This window comes from Biomphalaria glabrata, chromosome 12 (assembly GCF_947242115.1).
Source record: "Biomphalaria glabrata chromosome 12, xgBioGlab47.1, whole genome shotgun sequence".
Taxonomy (NCBI): Eukaryota; Metazoa; Mollusca; class Gastropoda; family Planorbidae; genus Biomphalaria; species Biomphalaria glabrata.
In genome coordinates this window covers 5,318,293-5,341,275 of record NC_074722.1, presented here as the reverse complement: position 1 = coordinate 5,341,275, position 22,983 = coordinate 5,318,293, and the positions used below count along the sequence as shown (strand labels likewise).

The 22,983-nt window shown below is 39.1% G+C and overlaps 1 protein-coding gene across 1 annotated transcript; it reads right to left on the bottom strand.

Annotated features, from left to right (window-relative positions):
- Positions 1–1,123: 1,123 nt before the first annotated feature.
- Positions 1,124–19,251, bottom strand: LOC106053272 (glutamate dehydrogenase, mitochondrial-like). Its single transcript, XM_056007091.1, has 10 exons — positions 19,129–19,251; positions 18,175–18,738; positions 16,415–16,615; positions 15,449–15,573; positions 12,594–12,796; positions 9,451–9,585; positions 8,609–8,878; positions 7,944–8,158; positions 5,722–5,810; positions 1,124–2,704 (listed from the first exon to the last, which is right to left on the bottom strand). Exons 2-10 carry the CDS (start codon positions 18,615–18,617, stop codon positions 2,529–2,531), a joined length of 1,857 nt encoding a protein of 618 aa, XP_055863066.1. The 5' UTR covers positions 18,618–18,738; positions 19,129–19,251; the 3' UTR covers positions 1,124–2,528.
- Positions 19,252–22,983: the final 3,732 nt, after the last annotated feature.

The window sequence follows — 22,983 nt, the reverse complement described above, 5'->3', positions numbered from 1 at the left end:
CTAATTTTTTAATTTAAAAAGAAAAATAAATTATTTTTTTCATTTTTGTCTTTTTTTTTTTACATTTTGTTCCAATGCTTTGGCGGGCCGGTTAGAAGCACGTCGCGGGCCGGATCTGGCCCGCGGGCCGTAGTTTGGGCATCGCTGCTCTATATGCATAGTAGGGCTAAATTTAGAGTTTTACTCTATCTCGGGTGTTGACAGGCTTACCATGGCTATCACGTGGGGTTGGGATCTTGGTCAACAAGGTCCAAGTGACTATCACGTGGGATTGGGATCTTGGTCAACAAGGTCCAAGTGACGATCACGTGGGGTTGGGATCTTGATCAACAAGGTCCAAGTGAAGGTGTGTTTAGGGGTAGAGAAGGTGTGTAGGATTGGAAGTTAGTTGGGGTGCGAATAGAGTTGGAGATTGGACTTCGAGGATAGAGTTGAAGATAGGACTTTGAGGATAGAGTTGAAGATAGGACTTGGAGGATAGAGTTTAAGATAGGACTTTGAGGATAGAGTTGGAGATAGGACTTTGAGGATAGAGTTGGAGATAGGACTTTGAGGATAGAGTTGAAGATAGGACTTTGAGGATAGAGTTGAAGATAGGACTTTGAGGATAGAGTTGGAGATAGGACTTTGAGGATATAGTTGGAGATAGGACTTTGAGGATAGAGTTGAAGATAGGACTTTGATGATAGAGTTGAAGATAGGATTTTGAGGATAAGGATAGAGTTGAAGATAGGATTTTGAGGATAGAGTTAAAGATAGGACTTTGAGGATAGAGTTGAAGCTAGGACTTTGAGGATAGAGTTGAAGATAGCACTTTGAGGATATAGTTGGAGATTGGACTTCGAGGATAAAGTTGGAGATAGGACTTTGAGGATAGAGTTGGAGTTGTAACTGACTCAGTTACACCGATATAAATCGCTATAATTTCTAACTTAAGTATCGAACTTATCCGGAGAGGATAAAATGCTTAGAAACAGAAATTGTTCATTTGCCTTGCGCCTCCCTGCATCCCTACAAGCTTCGACAGGAATTATGGGTATAATGATCACGTGGTTGTCAATAGATTACAAAAATGCAAACAGAAAACAAACGAAACATTTGTATTGAAAATACAGATGAAAGGTAAAAGTTTTGTTGTTTTTTAATTACTTTTATAAAATTTAAAATGTATACACATTGCATTTTGATCGGTAGCTATGATGAGGAGGTTATTGAGAGACAGTGGCGTTGCTAGGGATTTGGGGGCCCTGGGGGTGGCTTGACTTCTTTAGGGGCCCATGCATTTTGACATTCGACATCATTACATCAGAGATGATGGCGTAATATTTAATGTAAAAACACTCATTTGGGGGCCCCTTCAAAAGGGGGCCCGGGTGGAATTTCAAATTTGGACCCCCCCCCCCCTTCCCCTCACCCTAGCTACGCCACTGGTTAGAGCGGTCAATTAACTGCGCTATCGTTCATGTGTTTGACATGTTCCTTCAGAATTGAAGAGCATCACATCCAAGCCCGAACCTCCCGCAGGACGGTAGGGAACCCCGGGGACCATCTAGACTAGCGGTTCTCAACCTTTTAAGCTCGGCGACCCCTTTTTACAATCCCCAACTCTGCCGCGACCCCCCCCCCCCCCGCACACACACACACAGCAATAGAAGAACAGACAAAATACAATCCATTTTTTCGATGATCTTTGGCGACCCCAGGCAAATCGTCAATCGACCACCAAGGGGGTCGCGACCCTCAGGTTGAGAACCCCTGGTCTAGACGACAGTTCACAGCACATACCACATGACCACGCAACCTTGCTACATCCAAAGTTCTACATCGAAATCATTGTTAGTGCCAACATGTGTCCACAGCGACAATTCACTGACATGTACACAGTACACATTACTAATAGTGCCGTTGTTGTGTGTACACTTTCAATTTTACACATATTTTGTTAACGTTTTAAAACCAATAGCGTTGTTGACTTGAAGCACTAGTTGTTTATATTTATAAATATATTTACAGATTGCAACAATTTATAATAATAGCCCGAACACACACACACACACACACACACACACATCACTTGGCTGCATTTTGACATTCGACATCATGACATGAGATAATGGCGTAATATTTAATATTAAATGTACAAAAAATTAATTCAACACTCATTTGGTGCCCCCTTCAAGTGGGGGCTTTTCTAATTCTCTCCCCCAATCCCCCACCATAACAGCGCCACTGCACACGCATATAAACAAATTTTAAAAATACACACATACTTGAACCTGAATTTCATACAATGCTTGCTTATTCAATGTAATGATCAAAACAAAATCTGCTTCGAAAGTCTTAAATTACACAAATTTTTTAAAAAGGGGTCGGTAGAGTTGCGGTTAATATGGCATCCTTTTATAGATGTACGGGTCATCGTGACATTAAGGTGTAAAAATGTATGAAAAACTAAAAGTTGCTTTTATAAAAATGTATAAAAAAAACTAAAAGTTGCTTTTATAAAATGTTTGATGTAAAACAAAATCTTAAAGAAATGAAGAATATCTGTAAGAAGTGTACAGTTTCTCCACGGCTAAAACATAAGCAGCCGTCCTGAGATCCAGTCCCAAATTGTACAGTTTGGCGGCCGCCATGATGTCCCCGGCGCTCCTCTCCATGGTCTGTTCAAGGCCTGCTTTCACAATGTCTTTTTCTGAGGCGCCTGCAGACAGACAATTTTGTTTTTTAAATTAAAGATAAGCTAAAATACAGATAATAACCTATAACACTGACTACTGTGCAAAAAATTGGACCATAATAATGTGGCTTTAATTATTCTATAAACTTGTAGCAAACGACTGACCTATACAACTGATCCAGTCTTGGGAAGACAAGGAGCGTATACATAGAGGTAATATATAGATCAGGGATGCGAAGGCGGTCTTTTTTACTATTCTAAAATCTGATTGTATAGTAGTTATACATTCCTATTTGAGCATTAAACAAGTAAAGAGGTCGAGTTTTAATGTTTGAGATGTTTGTATTTAAAGTTTATTTCCTCTCTGAAGTAGGCTGCTCTGTTGTTCGCGAGACACGTCTTCAACAAGATCGAGTCAAAACACCAATACGTCATCGATAACACAATTCTAGAGTCTAACCGCCAGTTGGGTCAAAGTTCTCCTACCATCGTTCTGTGGACGTCTATTGAGATATAAGGTGAACAAAACAGGCCTGTTACAAGATGTATTACTGAACACTAAGGTGAACAAAACAGGCCTGTTACAAGATGTATTACTGAACACTAAGGTGAACAAAACAGGCCTGTTACAAGATGTATTACTGAACACTAAGGTGAACAAAACAGGCCTGTTACAAGATGTATTACTGAACACTAAGGTGAACAAAACAGGCCTGTTACAAGATGTATTACTGAACACTAAGGTGAACAAAACAGGCCTGTTACAAGATGTATTACTGAACACTAGGGTGAACAAAACAGGCCTGTTACAAGATGTATTACTGAACACTAGGGTGAACAAAACAGGCCTCTTACAAGATGTCTTACTGAACACTAAGGTGAACAAAACAGGCCTGTTAGAAGATGTATTACTGAACACTAGGGTGAACAAAACAGGCCTGTTACAAGACGTCTTACTGAACACTAAGGTGAACAAAACAGGCCTGTTACAAGACGTCTTACTGAACACTATGGTGAACAAAACAGGCCTGTTACAAGACGTCTTACTGAACACTAGGGTGAACAAAACAGGCCTGTTACAAGACGTCTTATTGAACACTAAGGTGAACAAAACAGGCCTGTTACAAGACGTCTTACTGAACACTAAGGTGAACAAAACAGGCCTGTTAAAAGACGTCTTACTGAACACTAAGGTGAAAAAAACAGGCCTGTTAAAAGACGTCTTACTGAACACTAAGGTGAACAAAACAGGCCTGTTAAAAGACGTCTTACTGAACACTAAGGTGAACAAAACAGGCCTGTTAAAAGACGTCTTACTGAACACTAAGGTGAACAAAACAGGCCTGTTACAAGACGTCTTACTGAACACTAAGGTGAAAAAAACAGGCCTGTTAAAAGACGTCTTACTGAACACACAGGTGAAAAAAACAGACCTGTTACAAGACGTCTTACTGAACACTAAGGTGAACAAAACAGGCCTGTTACAAGACGTCTTACTGAACACTATGGTGAACAAAACAGGCCTGTTACAAGACGTCTTACTGAACACTAGGGTGAACAAAACAGGCCTGTTACAAGACGTCTTACTGAACACTAAGGTGAAAAAAACAGGCCTGTTACAAGACGTCTTACTGAACACTAAGGTGAACAAAACAGGCCTGTTACAAGACGTCTTACTGAACACTATGGTGAACAAAACAGGCCTGTTACAAGACGTCTTACTGAACACTAGGGTGAACAAAACAGGCCTGTTACAAGATGTCTTACTGAACACTAAGGTGAACAAAGCAGGCCTGTTACAAGATGTCTTACTGAACACTAGGGTGAACAAAACAGGCCTGTTACAAGATGTCTTACTGAACACTAAGGTGAACAAAACAGGCCTGTTATAAGATGTCTTACTGAACAGTAAGGTGAACAAAACAGGCTGAATACAATGAAAGTCTTACGATGATCAAGGCTATTACAAAACCTACTGTGCTGTCACGAATGTTTTTCTTTTTAAAATGTTATTTTTCCTGAGCTCCACTATGAGAAATAGTACGCTGTAGACGCCAAGAGAATACAGCTCTGGAGTGCAAGAAAATGCTTGGCTTAAGGGGATAAGGTGGCGAACGTGTTTTGGAGTAGTAGTGAATGCCTTAGAATGTATCCAACTGTACTGTACTGACATAAGACCTAACACTAATAGATACTCTACTGACCTAAGAGTACTGTACTGACCTAAGTCCTAACAGAGTACTGTATTGACCTAAGACCTGACACAGTGCAGTACTGACCTTACTTATAACAGAACACAATATTTAACATCGACAAAACAATAATTAAACTTTTCTATACAGCAACCATCAGCAGTCTAATTAACTTGGCCATCACCTGCTGGTATGGTAATACTTCACTGGCACAAAGACTTAAGACTAATTAAAAAAGCATCGTATATCACTCGAACACAGCTACCATCTCTTGAAGCGTTTTTTCGTGAATGATGCCTTTCCAAAACACTCACAATTCTTAAAGATAACCTGCACCCATTAAACCACTGTTACATCAGATCTGAACGAAGTGGTCGTCTCCTTTCCATTAGGACTAAAACAGAAAGATTTAAAAACTCCTTCATCCCACTTTCGGTCAGAGTGTTAGAAGATCATCTGTCGTCATCGAGAAGTACATAGAAGTCTTAATTTATTAAAGCTCTAGTTGTCAGTGTGTATATGTTTCATGTGTGAATGTTGTTCGTATTGGCATCTATATTGTTATTGTTACAGTAGTTACGCTGAGGTTGTCAATTGTAGTCAAACTGAATTTCCATTTGATTGCATTGATAAAAATTATCTTATCTAATACTGACCTAACTCCTATCAGAGTACTGTACTGACCTAAGACTTAACAGAGTACTGTACTGACCTATAGCCTAACAGAGTCCTGTACTAACCTAAGGTGTAACAGAGTACTGTACTGACCAAAGACCCAACAGAGTACTATACTGACCTATAGCCTAACAGAGTACTGTACTGACCCTAAACCTACTAGAGTATATTTACCTGCGATCCTGGCTTTGAATTCTTCACTTGGTGTGACGTCAATCATCTTACCTTCATTACCAACCCAGTTGTTGAGAGATTTCTGAACACTAGGGCGATAAGAAATATTATTCAAATTTTCATGATCGTTATCACAACACAAAAATTTGACTATATTAAAATCTAATGTTTGCATATTCTCTACATGCAATGCTTTGCACAAAATAACTCTGGGATTTAAGTGCATCATTCCAGCTTTAATGGTTACCAAGTATTTATTGGGACACCAAAAGCAATGTAAACATCTTGCTAACAATTGGCTTAGAAAAAGAAAAGGTATCTGTGCCACAAAGAAACTGTTGCATGATGGGTATCTTTGAGCACCTAATACATGAGTTCCTAACACTGTTCCACTTTTGAAGTCCACATATCTCCTTTGTTTATCTCACATCAAGACTACAACCCAACTGTACAGTTAGCCCTTTGAAAAAAGAACAAATGAAAGTCTGAATAAGAATGTCTACATTCCAACATCTATTTTTATATGTCTGACCATTAAAGTGGTTCTTAAACAATTAAAAAAAAAACATTTACTTTCTTTTCATCGGAGGAGCGGTGGCTAAGTGGTAAAGCACTTGGTTGCTGCACCGGGGGGTCGCGGGTTCGAATCCTGGAGAAGACTGGGATTTTTAATTTCGGGATCCTTGGGCACCTTTCCACCCAGCTCTAATGAGTACCTGACATTATTTTGGTAAAAGTAAAGACGGTTGGTCGTTGTGCTGGCCATATTAAACCCTCGTTAACCGTGGGCCACAGAAACAGGTGACCTTTACATCATCTGCCCAATAGATTGCAATATATGAAAGGTACAACTTTTTTTTTTGTTTTTATCAGAAATGCATTTTTTTTTAAATTAGTTGGTCATTTAAAAAAATAATCTATTGTGGCAGGACGCGGAAAGATCATGAGGCCTAGTTTTGAAATAAACTTGTTTACAGAGAGAATTGGACTAGAATGACGTCATCGCTTTTAGACATTAGTGCCTCTTTCTCCAGTTGCTAATGAAGTGGCTAGGAAGATTCTGATGACGTCAAAAACGTCTTTGGAAGTCAAGAAAAACAAAGTAACATAGCTTCACTTTCTGTCTTTCGCTCATTTTTCTTGGGGGAGCTACCACCTAGTACCAAGCGAGTCCCCAGGTGGCAGATAGGGGAAGGACCCTTAGATATAAGGCTTATCTGTGAATACCAAATAAACAGCCGCAGATCAGCTGGTTTGAAGTCATGGAGGATGAGGTGGAGTATTTCAGTGGTTCGAGTATTTACTAACAACATCTAAGAAATCCAGAGAAATGATTGTAAAAAGAGAGTATAAGGCACTCTAACTCTAAACCCGAGTAGATGAAGCTCGCTGGCTAGGGATAGCAGTTCATCTAGGGGAGACAACTCCGAAAATAAACACCTGCTGCCTTGCAGATGATCTTGGATGATCAAAGGCTATGGGAGCACACCCAGAAAGAAAAGCAGGCTGAAGTCGGAGTCAATGGGCCTCCTGGCGCATAACACATTGACACGCAACTTCATCTATGTTGAAGAAGAATCTAATTTGTCATTGCAAGTCGTGAAAAGTGTAAAGAAATGTGTACTACTTAACTTTGACATTTACTTGACATTAACAGCAAGGAAACAGTTCTTCACTGAATTAGAAGGCAATGAAAAAGCAGACATACTGGCCAAAGATGGAAGAATGAACAAACAAATGAAAATCCTTCTCTACCCAGAAGAATAATGATGAAAATAATAGAGTGTAGTAGAATAAATGAGAATTGGACCAGCTCACATCCCAATTACAAGAAAAAGGACGCCTATTAAAAGCTATCTCGACATGACCAACGCGTAATTTTTCGACTCAGAACCGGACACAACAGAATGAGACAACAAATGTTCCGGAAGCTTAAAGTCGGGACGAACAAAACCTGCCCTTGTGGAGCATCACCAGAGAATGCTGACCATGTCCTTCAAAGCTGCATACTATATTAAGAGGCCCGAACAAGACTCTGGCCCCAAAACTTTGATATAGAACAAAAACTATTCGGAGAACTGCCTGATCAGGAAACCACTGTGCGGTTCATCTCAGATATAGGATTACTGATCTGAACCCAACGACATGTAAAATGAGAACGAAGAAAAAGAAGAACTTGAGGGGGAGGGGTAGTGCTATAACGTAAGGGGATAGGTTTGTACCTCTGAAGCAGGTGGTAGTTGGCGTCTCTCTCATATTTAAAAGTCAGTCGACCAAAGCTGACGTGGTTCAGGTTCTTGAGATATTCGAAGTACGACACAGTGACCCCACCAGCGTTGATGTATAGGTCAGGGATGACCAGCACCTTACGGTCAATCAGAATGGCGTCTGCAGCTGGAGTGATCGGTCCATTGGCGCCTTCTGCTATGATTTTAGCCTTTAGAGCAGAATAAATGTATTAAGTGATTAAGATATAGAAGCACTTAATCGATCAACGGGCAGCTTGTTATTAACAGATACACATATTGATAAATGATTGCCGGCATATGCAGTTGCTGCAGCTATTTATTTAAACAAGGTTAAACATCAGTATAGCAAATATAAGGTAATAATATATCGGTGAATTACTTGACCGATTAACAAAAAGACTGAATGAGTGATTGACTTGATGACTGATGAGTGATTGACTGATTGACTTAATGCTCAATTGACGGAGTAATTGGCTGAATGACTGATTAAGTTATTAAGAGATTGCCTGATTAGGTGGTTGACTGATGATTTAGCGGGCGATTAACTTAATGACCTGGTGAGTGATTGATATAATGATTCAGCGACTGTATGATTTACTGATTGACTGACTGGCTGTTCACTACAATCGGAGACTTACTTTGATGAGAGGAGCTATTTCAGCTGTTATTTGTTTCTCTGTAGCCGCTGGAATCAGAAGGTCACAGTCTTGGGTCAACAAGTTTCCCTCGTAGGGCTCGGCCTCAGGATACCCCGAGATGCTGCCCGTTTTCATCTTGTACTCGTTCAGTTGGACGGGGTCGATGCCCTCCTTCTTGTACAGGCTGGCATCACGGTCGGCTACGCCTATCAACAAGGATCCCGCTTTGTTGAGATAGCGGGCCGCGTGATACCCAACATTACCAAAGCCCTGTCGAAAAGATTAAAAATTATCAATATAGGCACAATTAAGGTATGGTCTACTTACGATAAAATAAGGTAAGATAGAATAAGATAAGATAAAATATGGTAAGATAAAATAAGATAAGATAAGATAAAATAAGATAAGATAAGATAAGATAAAATAAGATAAGATAAAATAAGGTAATATAAAATAAGATAAAATAAAATAAGATAAAATAAAATAAGATAGTATAAAATAAGGTATACATACATTCCTTGGTTTTACACGTTTCGGATGTTCCTTCAGAATTGAAGATTATTACATTCTTGCCCAAACCTCTTGGGTTCGAATCTTGCCTGACGCCATTCCTCGACGTCCTGTGAGTGGTCTAGGCTAGGGTACACAGTCTTCAATTCTGAAGGAACATTCGAACAGCTAAAACATAAATAGGTCAGTTTCCTACCAAGGACCATGATATTGACATGCTTTCTCTCTCTCACTCTCTCTCTCTCTCTCTCTCTCTCTCCCTCTCTTAAATTTCAAACGAAGCAATACATAAGTACATACATAATACAAAAGTAAATGCTTCTGGGTAATACCTGAACGATAAAGTCCTTCTGGTGGAATCCTGGGGTCAGACCAATACTGTCCATGTAGTCAGCATTCATAATAAAGTTTTTGATCCCATAGAAGATGCCTTGACCTGTCGCAGACACTCGGCCGTGTATTCCTCCCTGGTCAAAGACAACACATGGATCAATGAAAACATTCCAGGAGGCAAGTGTTGGTATTTGGTTTTTTCCTTCTTCATTCTTCGCAGTCTCCTGTGTTTGTGGCATGAGTTAGTGTTTCTACTCTGAGGCATGAGTTAGTGTTTCTACTCTGAGGCATCAGTTAGTGTTTCTACTCTGAGGCATCAGTTAGTGTTTCTACTCTGAGTCATCAGTTAGTGTTTCTACTCTGAGGCATAAGTTAGTGTTTCTACTCTGAGGCATGAGTTAGTGTTTCTACTCTGAGGCATGAGTTAGTGTTTCTACTCTGAGGCATGAGTTAGTGTTTCTACTCTGGGGCATAAGTTAGTGTTTCTACTCTGAGGCATCAGTTAGTGTTTCTACTCTGAGGCATGAGTTAGTGTTTCTACTCTGAGGCATAAGTTAGTGTTTCTACTCTGAGGCATGAGTTAGTGTTTCTACTCTGAGGCATCAGTTAGTGTTTCTACTCTGAGGCATAAGTTAGTGTTTCTACTCTGAGGCATGAGTTAGTGTTTCTACTCTGAGGCATCAGTAAGTGTTTCTACTCTGAGGCATAAGTTAGTGTTTCTACTCTGAGGCATCAGTTAGTGTTTCTACTCTGAGGCATGAGTTAGTGTTTCTACTCTGAGGCATCAGTTAGTGTTTCTACTCTGAGGCATCAGTTAGTGTTTCTACTCTGAGGCATCAGTGTTTCTACTCTGAGGCATCAGTGTTTCTACTCTGAGGCATCAGTTAGTGTTTCTACTCTGAGGCATCAGTTAGTGTTTCTACTCTGAGGCATCAGTGTTTCTACTCTGAGGCATCAGTGTTTCTACTCTGAGGCATAAGTTAGTGTTTCTACTCTGAGGCATAAGTTAGTGTTTCTACTCTGAGGCATCAGTTAGTGTTTCTACTCTGAGGCATAAGTTAGTGTTTCTACTCTGAGGCATCAGTTAGTGTTTCTACTCTGAGGCATAAGTTAGTGTTTCTACTCTGAGGCATGAGTTAGTGTTTCTACTCTGAGGCATAAGTTAGTGTTTCTACTCTGAGGCATGAGTTAGTGTTTCTACTCTGAGGCATAAGTTAGTGTTTCTACTCTGAGGCATGAGTTAGTGTTTCTACTCTGAGGCATCAGTTAGTGTTTCTACTCTGAGGCATAAGTTAGTGTTTCTACTCTGAGGCATGAGTTAGTGTTTCTACTCTGAGGCATGAGTTAGTGTTTCTACTCTGAGGCATCAGTTAGTGTTTCTACTCTGAGGCATAAGTTAGTGTTTCTACTCTAAGGCATGAGTTAGTGTTTCTACTCTGAGGCATCAGTGTTTCTACTCTGAGGCATAAGTTAGTGTTTCTACTCTGAGGCATGAGTTAGTGTTTCTACTCTGAGGCATCAGTTAGTGTTTCTACTCTGAGGCATGAGTTAGTGTTTCTACTCTGAGGCATAAGTTAGTGTTTCTACTCTGAGGCATGAGTTAGTGTTTCTACTCTGAGGCATGAGTTAGTGTTTCTACTCTGAGGCATCAGTGTTTCTACTCTGAGGCATCAGTTAGTGTTTCTACTCTGAGGCATCAGTTAGTGTTTCTACTCTGAGGCATCAGTTAGTGTTTCTACTCTGAGGCATGAGTTAGTGTTTCTACTCTGAGGCATGAGTTAGTGTTTCTACTCTGAGGCATAAGTTAGTGTTTCTACTCTGAGGCATGAGTTAGTGTTTCTACTCTGAGGCATCAGTTAGTGTTTCTACTCTGAGGCATGAGTTAGTGTTTCTACTCTGAGGTATCAGTTAGTGTTTCTTCTTCTGGCTGACTGACGTCAGCACGTTTTCAGTCGACTCTTGGCGTTTTTTTTTTCCCCGTTTCCAGTCCTGGATTTTCTTGAAAGCCTTGTGAACAACTGAACAAGAGATGCATGCGTCAATGAAGTTGGCCCTAAGGTCTCAGAACAACAACCTCGATAAAGGATGAAAGTACCGGGACACCATCGTCACAGCTTGGAGGGAGAGACGATGTTACCAACTGAAATATAGATGACGTTTTTTCATCATTTATTTCAATATCCTACAGTAATGACGTAAAGATTGTTGAAATCACCATGGCTTGGCAAACGTCTGAGAAGAGCCTGTGTTTTTTTACGCTATAGCTTCTCAAATATCTGGTCATCTTACATACATGTATGTTACAAAGTGGATATTTTGGGTGGCTTTCGGGACAATTTAGGCCATGTCGTGCCCAAAATCCAGGAGATATTTAAGTTAAGGAGAGAAAGTGATGGCAAAGAGGAGCGCAAATAAACATGTTTTCAGACCATTTGAACGGAAAATGTGTGTATATTTCTCTTTAGGAGTTACATTCATTTTGGTTTTAAAATAGGTGTGTTTAAATCTGATTAAATTTTGACATATTTTTGTAGTTGGACTAGAAGTTTAAAGCTACAACCCAACTACTGAATATCAACAGCTCTAAAGTCCTCTTTCAAAGCCAGTCGCCCCTCCCAGCATCCTACTGTACAGTACAGTGTATGTATTGTTCAATCTACGGTATGTCAGTACAGTGTATGTATTGTTCAATCTACGGTATGTCAGTACAGTGTATGTATTGTTCAATCTACGGTATGTCAGTACAGTGTATGTATTGTTCAATCTACGGTATGTCAGTACAGTGTATGTATTGTTCAATCTACGGTATGTCAGTACAGTGTATGTATTGTTCAATCTACGGTATGTCAGTACAGTGTATGTATTGTTCAATCTACGGTATGTCAGTACAGTGTATGTATTGTTCAAGCTACAGTTTATTGTTTTATCCAGTCAATGCTATCATTTATATGGTATTAATTAAAATATTTCTTCATTAAAGAAAAATGTGTGTACCGTGGCAGTCATTTAGCACTAACAAGGGAGAAAAATCCGAACGCTCTGACCTCCTTAAAAGGAACATTTTCGCTTCTAAGATTATGCATATTATACGTATTTGTTTACTCTGAACACGATGTTTTTATACTGACCACTGTCCACTCACCTGGGTGATCGGCTTTCCCGTGACACAGGCTCGGGCATTTATGTCTCTGTAGCCGATGGTCGTAGCGTAGGTGTCGGCTATCCAGCTCATTTCCCTCTGAGTAGTGCCCATGTCAGGGGCGGGAACGTCAATGGAAGGGCCGATGAACCCTTTCTTAGCTAATTCTAAGGTCAGAGTCCGCGTGATCTTCTCCAGTTCGTTTCCTGGTGGACAAGAGAAGAAAAAACAGTGTAGACAGAGAGACTCTCTCTCTCTCTCTCCTTCTCTCTGTCTCTCGGTCTCTCTTTATTTCTTGCTCAATTCCTATCTCTCTCTTTCCGCGCTATCTCTCCCAATCGCTGCTACTCTTTAATTCTCTAATACCCTTTCTCACTCTCGTTCACCTTTTTCATCTCTTTTTTCTCCATCTCTCTCTCTCTGTTTTTCTTTCTCTTTTTACTCCACTCTCTCTCTCTCTCTATCTCTCTTTATCTATCCCTCTAGCATTCTTATCTTCTTATCTTATATAATACAGACTTTACTACGTCCTACGCGTAATGCATCTAGTCATGCATCTAGTCATGCATGTCGACCAATGACTTAAATTCTACCAAGTCACTGGTTTTCCTGGCTGACTCAGGCAGCCCATTCCATTGTCTCTATACACTCTTTCTGCCTCGCCTTCTCTGTTTCTTACGTTCTCTCTGTCTCTCACTCTTTTTCTCTCTCGGGTTATCCCCCCCCTCTCTCTTCCTCAATTTGCGCCTTAGGCGTGGCCTTTTTCTTCTGCGACAATAAAAAAAATACAAAAGAGTGAGGCGAAGTTGCTATAAAAAATGTAGCCGCTATATAAGTAATTTTGTTTTAAAAGTTTTTGCTTATGAAAATCAAATTAAGAGAAAACAAGATTACAAAGACAGTTTGTGTGGAAACACAAACTCAAAATCGGCCCCCCGAAGTGGTCCACCCAGGCAGGCTTCAATATTTTCAGAAAGAACATCCAAATGAAATTATATCAAAGACAAATGAGAGATAAGAATGGAGAAAGAAGGTTGACAGATCTTGTGTAGTGCCTCAACGGTACAGCAGATCAAAAGATAGGTGCAAGTGAATGCAAAGTTAGATGTGAACCTGGCCTAACTAGTTCCCCTTTCAGACCTTGTGGTCTATAGGGCAGATGATGTAAAGTTCATCTGTTTTTGTGGCCTACGGTTAACGAGGGTGTCATGTAGCCAGCACAACGACCAACCGCCTTTACTTTTCCCCAACTAATATCAGGTACCCATTGGAGCTGGGTGGACTCAGAGGCGCCTAAGGATTCCGAAGTTGAAAATCCCAGTCTTCACCACGATTCGAACCCGGGGCCCCCGTTCGAAAGCCAAGCGCTTTACCGCTCAGCTACCACGCCTCTCCAGACCTAACTGAAGTCTTATAATTGATGTAATTGTTTTGAAAAGGCTCAGTCTCTTATTCAAATGCTCAAAAGTAATAAACGTGAGGTTGTTTGTTTCCCCTTTAGATATTTTACGAAAATGATGTTTACAAGATTACTATTCGTTTTAATTTAGGTCTAACTTATAATGCATACTAATTAGCTTTTTCTCTTTAAAAAACTGCTTGCATAACTGATTTTTCGCTTTCAGAAAAAAAAAAGTAGCCGTTGCATCAGAACTTTCAATGGTCTAAAATATTTTGATGTCGGATTTTCATTATCTTTTCTAGTTTACGAGATCTAAACGGGACGGACGGACAGACGGACAGATATTTCGCACAAAACTAATAGCGTCTTTTCCCCTTTCGGGGGCCGCTAAAAATTAAGCTTACGCCTACTACTTACGGGAAACTCAAACCAAAAATATTAATTATTTAGTTTTGAAAGCAACCAGCAATATTACTTAACATTTCAATTATATAAATTGTAATTAGGCCTATTTCAATTATAATTGTTTTACTGACGGGAGTGCATTTTACGTTCAATTTTAGCATCTCTACTTACGAGAGTACTTATTAGGGTCAATTTTAGCATCTCTACTTACGAGAGTACTTATTAGGGTCAATTTTAGCATTTCTACTTACGAGAGTACTTATTAGGGTCAATTTTAGCATCTCTACTTACGAGAGTACTTCTTAGGGTAAATTTTAGCATTTCTACGTACGAGAGTACTTCTTGGAGTAAATATTAGCATCTCTACTTACGAGAGTACTTCTTGGGGTAAATTTTAGCATCTCTACTTACGAGAGTATTTCTTAGGGTAAATTTTAGCATTTCTACGTACGAGAGTACTTCTTGGAGTATATATTAGCATCTCTACTTACGAGAGTACTTCTTGGGGTAAATTTTAGCATCTCTACGTACGAGAGTACTTCTTGGGGTAAATTTTAGCATCTCTACTTACGAGAGTACTTCTTGGGATCAATTTTAGCATCTCTACTCACGAGAGTACTTCTTGGGATCAATTTTAGCATCTCTACTTACAAGAGTACTTCTTGGGATCAATTTTAGCATCTCTACTTACGAGAGTACTTCTTGGGATCAATTTTAGCATCTCTACTTACGAGAGTACTTCTTGGGATCAATTTTAGCATATCTACTTACGAGAGTACTTCTTGGGATCAATTTTAGCATCTCTACTTACGAGAGTACTTCTTGGGGTAAATTTTAGCATCTCTACTTACGAGAGTACTTCTTGGGATCAATTTTAGCATATCTACTTACGAGAGTACTTCTTGGGGTAAATTTTAGCATCTCTACTTACGAGAGTAATTCTTGGGGTACATTTTAGCATCTCTACTTACGAGAGTAATTCTTTGGGTACATTTTAGCATCTCTACTTACGAGAGTACTTCTTGGGTTCAATTTTTGCATCTCTACTTACGAGAATACTTCTTGGGGTCAATTTTAACTCCAGCTTTAGCTCCGCCGAAAGGAACGTTGACCACAGCGCACTTATAGGTCATCAGAGCAGCTAAAGCTGTCACTTCGTCCACGTCCACATCGGGGCTGAAATGGTCAATGAAAAAAAACAACAACTGAAAATAACAAATGTTTTGAAAACTATCTTATGCAGACGACAGCCTCGTTTTCAAATCAGAGGTCATGGTCAACATTGACTTCCTGTGATATTAGTTTGTATTGCTTGATACAGACGACAACTGTTTGACTTGATTCAGTGAGTTCCAAGTTCCAAGCCAAGCCGAGGTGGATTTTCTTGAAGTCTTTTTTTTTTTTGTGTACTTGCTCTATGTCTCTTCTTTTTTACAAAGCTTGTGTCAACTCACTCTGTCTGTCTGTCTGTCTGGTAAAAAATGTGAACACTTTATTTCTCCCACACGGTCACAACAATTTTCGGCAATTATTTATTGTACCTAAAAAAAAAAAAAGAATCAATCTAATAATCAACCAATTAGTCCATTAATTATTAGTAACCAAATATATTGTTTGATATCGAAGAAGGGAAATAAATTCTACACTAGATATATGATTTTAAATGTGGATAAGCTTTGTTTTTATTTCTGTATTTTAATGTTTTTACCCCCCCCCCCATCTATCAAGAGAACGTGTACATAAAGGCCAATATGATATTTTTGCACTACACAGGGCCGAATTTCCAACAGTACAGATAGGGCCGGATTTCCAACAGTACAGATAGGGCCGAATTTCCAACAGTACAGATAGGGCCGAATTTCCAACAGTACAGATAGGGCCCGATTTCTGACATTACAGACAATGCAGCGGCCGGGCATCCGATTCTGGCACCCCAAAAATGACATCGTCGTTATTGTAATATAATTTAATATATAATATTATTATTATTGTTCAGTAAATCTTGCCCAAGACATACTTGAATCGAATGCCTCCTTTGCTGGGCGTCCTATGCTGTTTATGCTGCGCCCTGAACGCCTTGATTATCTCTGTGGTGCCGTTGTCCCTCTTGATGGGGAAGTTCAGGGTCAGAAGATGAGAGCAAGACCTGATACTAGTCAGGATACCCTTGATCAGGTTTCTCTTCTGAGTTAAGGTTAAATTCGGGTTTAACTGTTGCCTGATTGGGTTTTAAAAAAAAAAATTAAAAAAGGTTAGAAACAATGATTTCCAAACGTAACTTTTTATTTTGACCATTTATGTTGTTGTAATGTACTGATAAACCCAGTGATCTGTGATCTGTGCTGCTGACAGAGGCGTAGTGAAAGCCCAACTCTATATACTCTGGCTGGCTACAATACTGTGAAGATATGAAGGCTGAGCTGGTTCGGTCATATTGTTAAGACTCCTCGTCAAAAGTCATCTTTCAAGGTCCAGTGGAGGGAGCACGAAGAAAGGGTCGTCCGAAGAAAAGTTGACTGGACAACGTAAAAGAATGGACCAGCCTCTCTCTTGATATCTTGCTAAGAACAACAGCTGACCGGAAAAGGTGGCGGAATTTTGTTACGCGAACTGTCACAACACCCCTACGAGCCAATGAACAGATATTGCTTCCTATAAATATGTATTAAAAAATTAAGAAGAATAAAGTTAGCATTTACACAGACATGTGTTTGTTATTGTGTACTAGTATACTGGTCTCTACTATTAGAGCAATCACGTCAGAAATATTTCTTGTATGTACTGTTATACTCAATACCTGTGAGTGCACAACCATATTCTGCCCATGATGTGAACCTGGCCTAACTTATGTCCTAACATTTCCTTAAAAAAAAATGTCCTTTAGTTGAGTGTATTTTAGCTATATGGTAGCGGTGTAGTTCACGCGATAATATGAAAAAAATACTGATTAATTGTTGTTTTAAATTATGTTCCACTTATATGCGTAGTAATTTTTTTTTCTTTAACGGACGGACGGACAGACATTCCACACAAAACTAATGGTGTCTTTTACCCTTTCGGGGGCGGCTAAAAAACAACAAATTGCTGGATGGTGTTAGAATTCATACTATACATACAATATTGTAGTAAAGGGAAATAAACATTGTTATAAAAGCTACGTGCTTATTAAATAATCGTCAGATTGTATCTCGAGCCAAAACGTCCTCTGCGCCAAAACGTCAAGTACCGATAGCATTCCCTGCCTTCTTGCATTGATTAGGTCTAGGAATTCCAAATCTTCATCTCTGAAGGAATACATGAAACGTTAAATCTAAAACTATAAAAAAGAAAACAATAAATGTGTTGTATAGTAGCATGTAGTTCCCCTTCTAGACTGTATGGCGGTCAATGCAAATGGTGTAAATGTCATCTGTTTCCGTGGACCACGGTTAACGACTGTGTTATCTGGCCAGCACAACGACCGACCGCCCTTACCTTTCCCCCAACTAATGTCAGTTACCCATTAGAGTTGGGTGGACACAGAGGCGCCAAATAAAAAAATCCCCGTCCACCAGGATTCAAACCCGGTACCTCCAGTTCGGAAGCCAAGCGCCTTACCTCTCAGCCACCGCGCTTCCAATACTAATTTGCACTGTTCCATTATTAATAAAAATGTACTGTTGTATTCTAACATGTAGGCCTACTGTTCTAATGTTTGATATAATATACTATTATATTGGATACTAGCTTGTACTTCTCTAATGTTTGCTCAAATGTAATTTTCTATTGGATACTAACGTGTACTGTTCTATAAGTCTCTCCTCCAGCAGAGCCGCAGCCTTGTCGAAGAATCTATCAATCTGCTTAGTGAAAGGGAGGTTCTCTTCCCCTACCACAGAGGTCCCTGGTTTTATAGGCTTACTGGAGCTAGCTCTGTTCGCAGGCGTCGTACACAGCGGCATCCGTTGACCCAGATTCATGTTGTGCAGGAGAAGCCATCCAGAGTCACTGCCCCAGGAATCCACGCTGCAACATCTGCCAGAAACAGGGAGTAAACATCGCGGAAGTGCCACACCTCGGTGGAAGAGCCTGGGTCTGAGTCTAAAAGAAAAGGCGTAGGTATTCAGCAGCCAACACGCTTGACTCAACTCCAGGAGTTGGAGGCCTCTGAGCTGTGCCAGGAAATGAACGCTTTTAGCGAGAAGTTTTGAACCGGACGTCATCAGATATGCGGTAAACATGAAAGAAATGATTCTTCTTGCTTTAAACTAACTACTCTTATGACACAATCATATTAACACTTCTAGAGTCATACCAAGTTTCTTTACAGTTACTTTTGTAATTTGTGTTTGCGATGTCAACCTAGATTTTGATAGGATGTATTAAACTTAAGAGCACTAATTCTAGATCTAGATTTTGATACATAGATATCTAGATCTAAATCTAGATCTTGAATAATCATATACAGATCTAGACCTAGATCTAAGTCTAAATTTCTAGTCCAATCAATGTAATCTAGATCTAACATATTGTTTAACTAAATCTAATATTAGTACACTTGAAATTTCTTCAGCTAGATCTAGATCTAGATTGTAGATCTAGATCTAGAAGTCATATAGTCTAGATTACAGGTCTAGTCTAGATTTAGATCTAATTCAAGATAAAGTTGAAAAGTAAAGAATGAAAGTTTAAATAAAATATAGAACTAGTTCTAGGCCTTAATAAATAATCTTTTTCAAATTAAGTTGATACATTTTCATGAGTTAGTTATGTAGCCTATGTTTTGCAATTTCCTTTCCGAGAATTTCTTTCGCCAACTCAGAATCCATCACAATTTTGTGTTGTATTTTATTGTTCATCTCTTTCTCTTTCCGGTGCACACACATTTGTTCAAAGTGCTTATTGCGTCATTCTTTTCTATGGTGGTTTTGCGTTAATCTTATCTTATATAATACAGACGTTACTTTAAAAAAAAAAGATGATTACGTCCTACGCGTCATGCATTCAGTCATGCATATTAACCAATGACCTGAATTCTGCCAAGTCACTGGTTTTCCTGGCTAGCTCAGGCAACCCATTCCATGCTCTAATAGCACTAATTAACTTTAAATAGCCCGCCAGCGGACAACAGCTTTGTCTGCATGAGATACGAAAAAATATGCAGGTCGCACTTGGGTTTGCGTAGTCATGTGAAAAAAACTGCACTCATCCTTAATCTTCGGAATCGAAGATTTAGCCATTAGCTGAAAAAGGATAGACAGACAGAGAAAGTGAAGGGAAGACAATATCAGACTGGACGGCCCCGAAATGGAAGGAAAATGACAATAGAGGAATAGAGGAAGACGGTCGACAGATCAAGTGTGGTGCCCCAACTATTTAACAGTTCAAGGGATTGGTGAAGAGGTGGTGGTGATCTAATGATTCAATAATAAAAGAAAATTAGGAAAAAATCACCGATTTAAAAATGTATTAAAAAAAACATAGGATTATAAAATGGCTTGTGAAATGGATAGTTCTTATTTTATATGCTAGAAAAAATTGTACAAGTATTCCTTCTTCCCTAGTGCCATTAGAGCATGGAATGGGTTGCCTGAATCAGCCAGAAAAAACAAAGATATGCACGACTAGATTGTCACACGGGTATGCATATGACGTAATTATATTCTTATATGAATGAACGTCTGAAATTTATAAGGTAATTATTAGCTGAAGAAAAAGAAAATATTATTTAATGTAGGCTACATCGACATTTTGAATGTGTGTGTGTGTGTGTGTGTGTGATTTGTGAAACCAAAGGTCATTCGGCATCATTGGTAAACAAAAAGATCACCAAGGCAACAGGAGCATACGATCCTCTGTGGCTTGTCCATTCACCCATTGAATAGCTACGTCACAACACTGTGCATCTGAACACTAGAATGAGGGGATCGCGCCATTCAGCGTCTTTCAATATACTCCTATCCGCTATCTCTGACAGCTAAAAAATCTTCGGGGCTTGCAATGACCTTCCTTCAGGGAACAGAACCAGGAAAAAGAAGAAGAGGCAGACAGAGAAAGCGATGGCAGGACAACTTAAAAGAATGGACGGGCCTGCCACTGAAAGAGGTTCTAACTAAGGCATAAAACAGAGAGGAATGGAGAAGGACGGTCGACGAACCTTGGATGGTGCCCCAACGGTCCAACAGACTAAGGGATAGGTAAATGGTAAGGTAATCTCTGACACTTTTCTCATCCAATTATCTAGTCGTTGATTTATCACGCTCATTGATACTGCGCTTTGTTATTTTATTTGTAACATTACTTGCTTTGTTTTACAAAGGATTTTTTCCAAGATTAATGTAGACTGCAGTATTTTACGTGGATATTCTGGCCCAGCTTTGACCTACATATTTTGCCACAATCTATGCAGACAAAGCATTGTCTGACATAAAGTATGTTAATTAATATTCTCTCCTTCCGCCAATAGTCGTTCTTGTTAGTCGCGAAATAGATCAATCACTTGATGATCATATTAGAGATCGATCACTTGATGATCATATTAGAGATCGATCACTTGATGATCATATTAGAGATCGATCTCTTGATGATCATATAATAGATCGATCACTTGATGATCATATTAGAGATCGATCACTTGATGATCATATTAGAGATCGATGACTTGATGATCATATTAGAAATCGATCACTTGATGATCATATTAGAGATCGATCACTTGATGATCATATTAGAGATCGATCAATTGATGATCATATTAGAGATCGATCACTTGATCATCATATTAGAGATCGAACACTTGATGATCATATTAGAGATCGATCAATTGATGATCATATTAGAGATCGATCACTTGATCATCATATTAGAGATCGAACACTTGATGATCACGTAATAGATCGATTAGTTGATGATCACGAAATAGATCGATCACTTGATGATCACGAAATAGATCGATCACTTGATCATATAAAAGATCACTTGATGATGGCGTAATAGATCAATCACTAGATGATGACGTAATTGATTGATCACTTGATAATCATGTCTTAGATCACGTAATAGATCGATCACTTGTTGATCACGTATTAGATCGATCACTTGATGATCAGTTCATAGATACTTGCTACTTGATCTCTTGACGAAAATTAAACTAGGAAAAGTAATGATAATTTTTAAAAGAAAATATCCCCTTTTTTCATCTTTTTAGATGCGTAAAATATTTAAGACTTCCAAAACTGTTCAGCACTGTTTGTAAACAAAGTAGCTAGGGCAACTAACGCACCGATATCCTTAGCATTGAATGCAAGAGCTTTCGCTAACTTTGTTTTGGTGTATAAAATACTTCAACTTTCTACATTTAGAACCAAAAAAAGTAATGCTGCTAATAAAATAACAGGACAGCTCGAACGTGATACTGGCAGCAACTAGATCTAATTGGATGTGATATGAGATGAATGTGGCAGACATGAGATTACACTGTGAGATTCTCTGTGGCTTGTCTTTGGTCGCGTGGGCCATTGCAGGCGTGATAGACAGCCAGATGACTTCCGGGCTGGCCTCGGAGCCGGGTGAAAGATTGGTACGTTGATTTTTAGGTTTTGGTTTAGTTTGTACTGCACTTGATTAAATTTGGTTGACTAGATAGCTCATCGGTCAATGGTTTGTTCCCCCTTCCCCCCTTTTTTCCAACACCCAAACCCGATGCCGCGGCAAACCCAATTTAACTTCCTGGGTCTCTCTCTTGAGTCTGTGTGTTAGTAACTCAGGCCATAGTGATTTGTAATTTGTGTTTGCGATGTCAACCTAGATTTTGATAGGATGTATTAAACTTAAGAGCACTAATTCTAGATCTAGATTTTGATACATAGATATCTAGATCTAAATCTAGATCTTGAATAATCATATACAGATCTAGACCTAGATCTAAGTCTAAATTTCTAGTCCAATCAATGTAATCTAGATCTAACATATTGTTTAACTAAATCTAATATTAGTACACTTGAAATTTCTTCAGCTAGATCTAGATCTAGATTGTAGATCTAGATCTAGAAGTCATATAGTCTAGATTACAGGTCTAGTCTAGATTTAGATCTAATTCAAGATAAAGTTGAAAAGTAAAGAATGAAAGTTTAAATAAAATATAGAACTAGTTCTAGGCCTTAATAAATAATCTTTTTCAAATTAAGTTGATACATTTTCATGAGTTAGTTATGTAGCCTATGTTTTGCAATTTCCTTTCCGAGAATTTCTTTCGCCAACTCAGAATCCATCACAATTTTGTGTTGTATTTTATTGTTCATCTCTTTCTCTTTCCGGTGCACACACATTTGTTCAAAGTGCTTATTGCGTCATTCTTTTCTATGGTGGTTTTGCGTTAATCTTATCTTATATAATACAGACGTTACTTTAAAAAAAAAAGATGATTACGTCCTACGCGTCATGCATTCAGTCATGCATATTAACCAATGACCTGAATTCTGCCAAGTCACTGGTTTTCCTGGCTAGCTCAGGCAACCCATTCCATGCTCTAATAGCACTAATTAACTTTAAATAGCCCGCCAGCGGACAACAGCTTTGTCTGCATGAGATACGAAAAAATATGCAGGT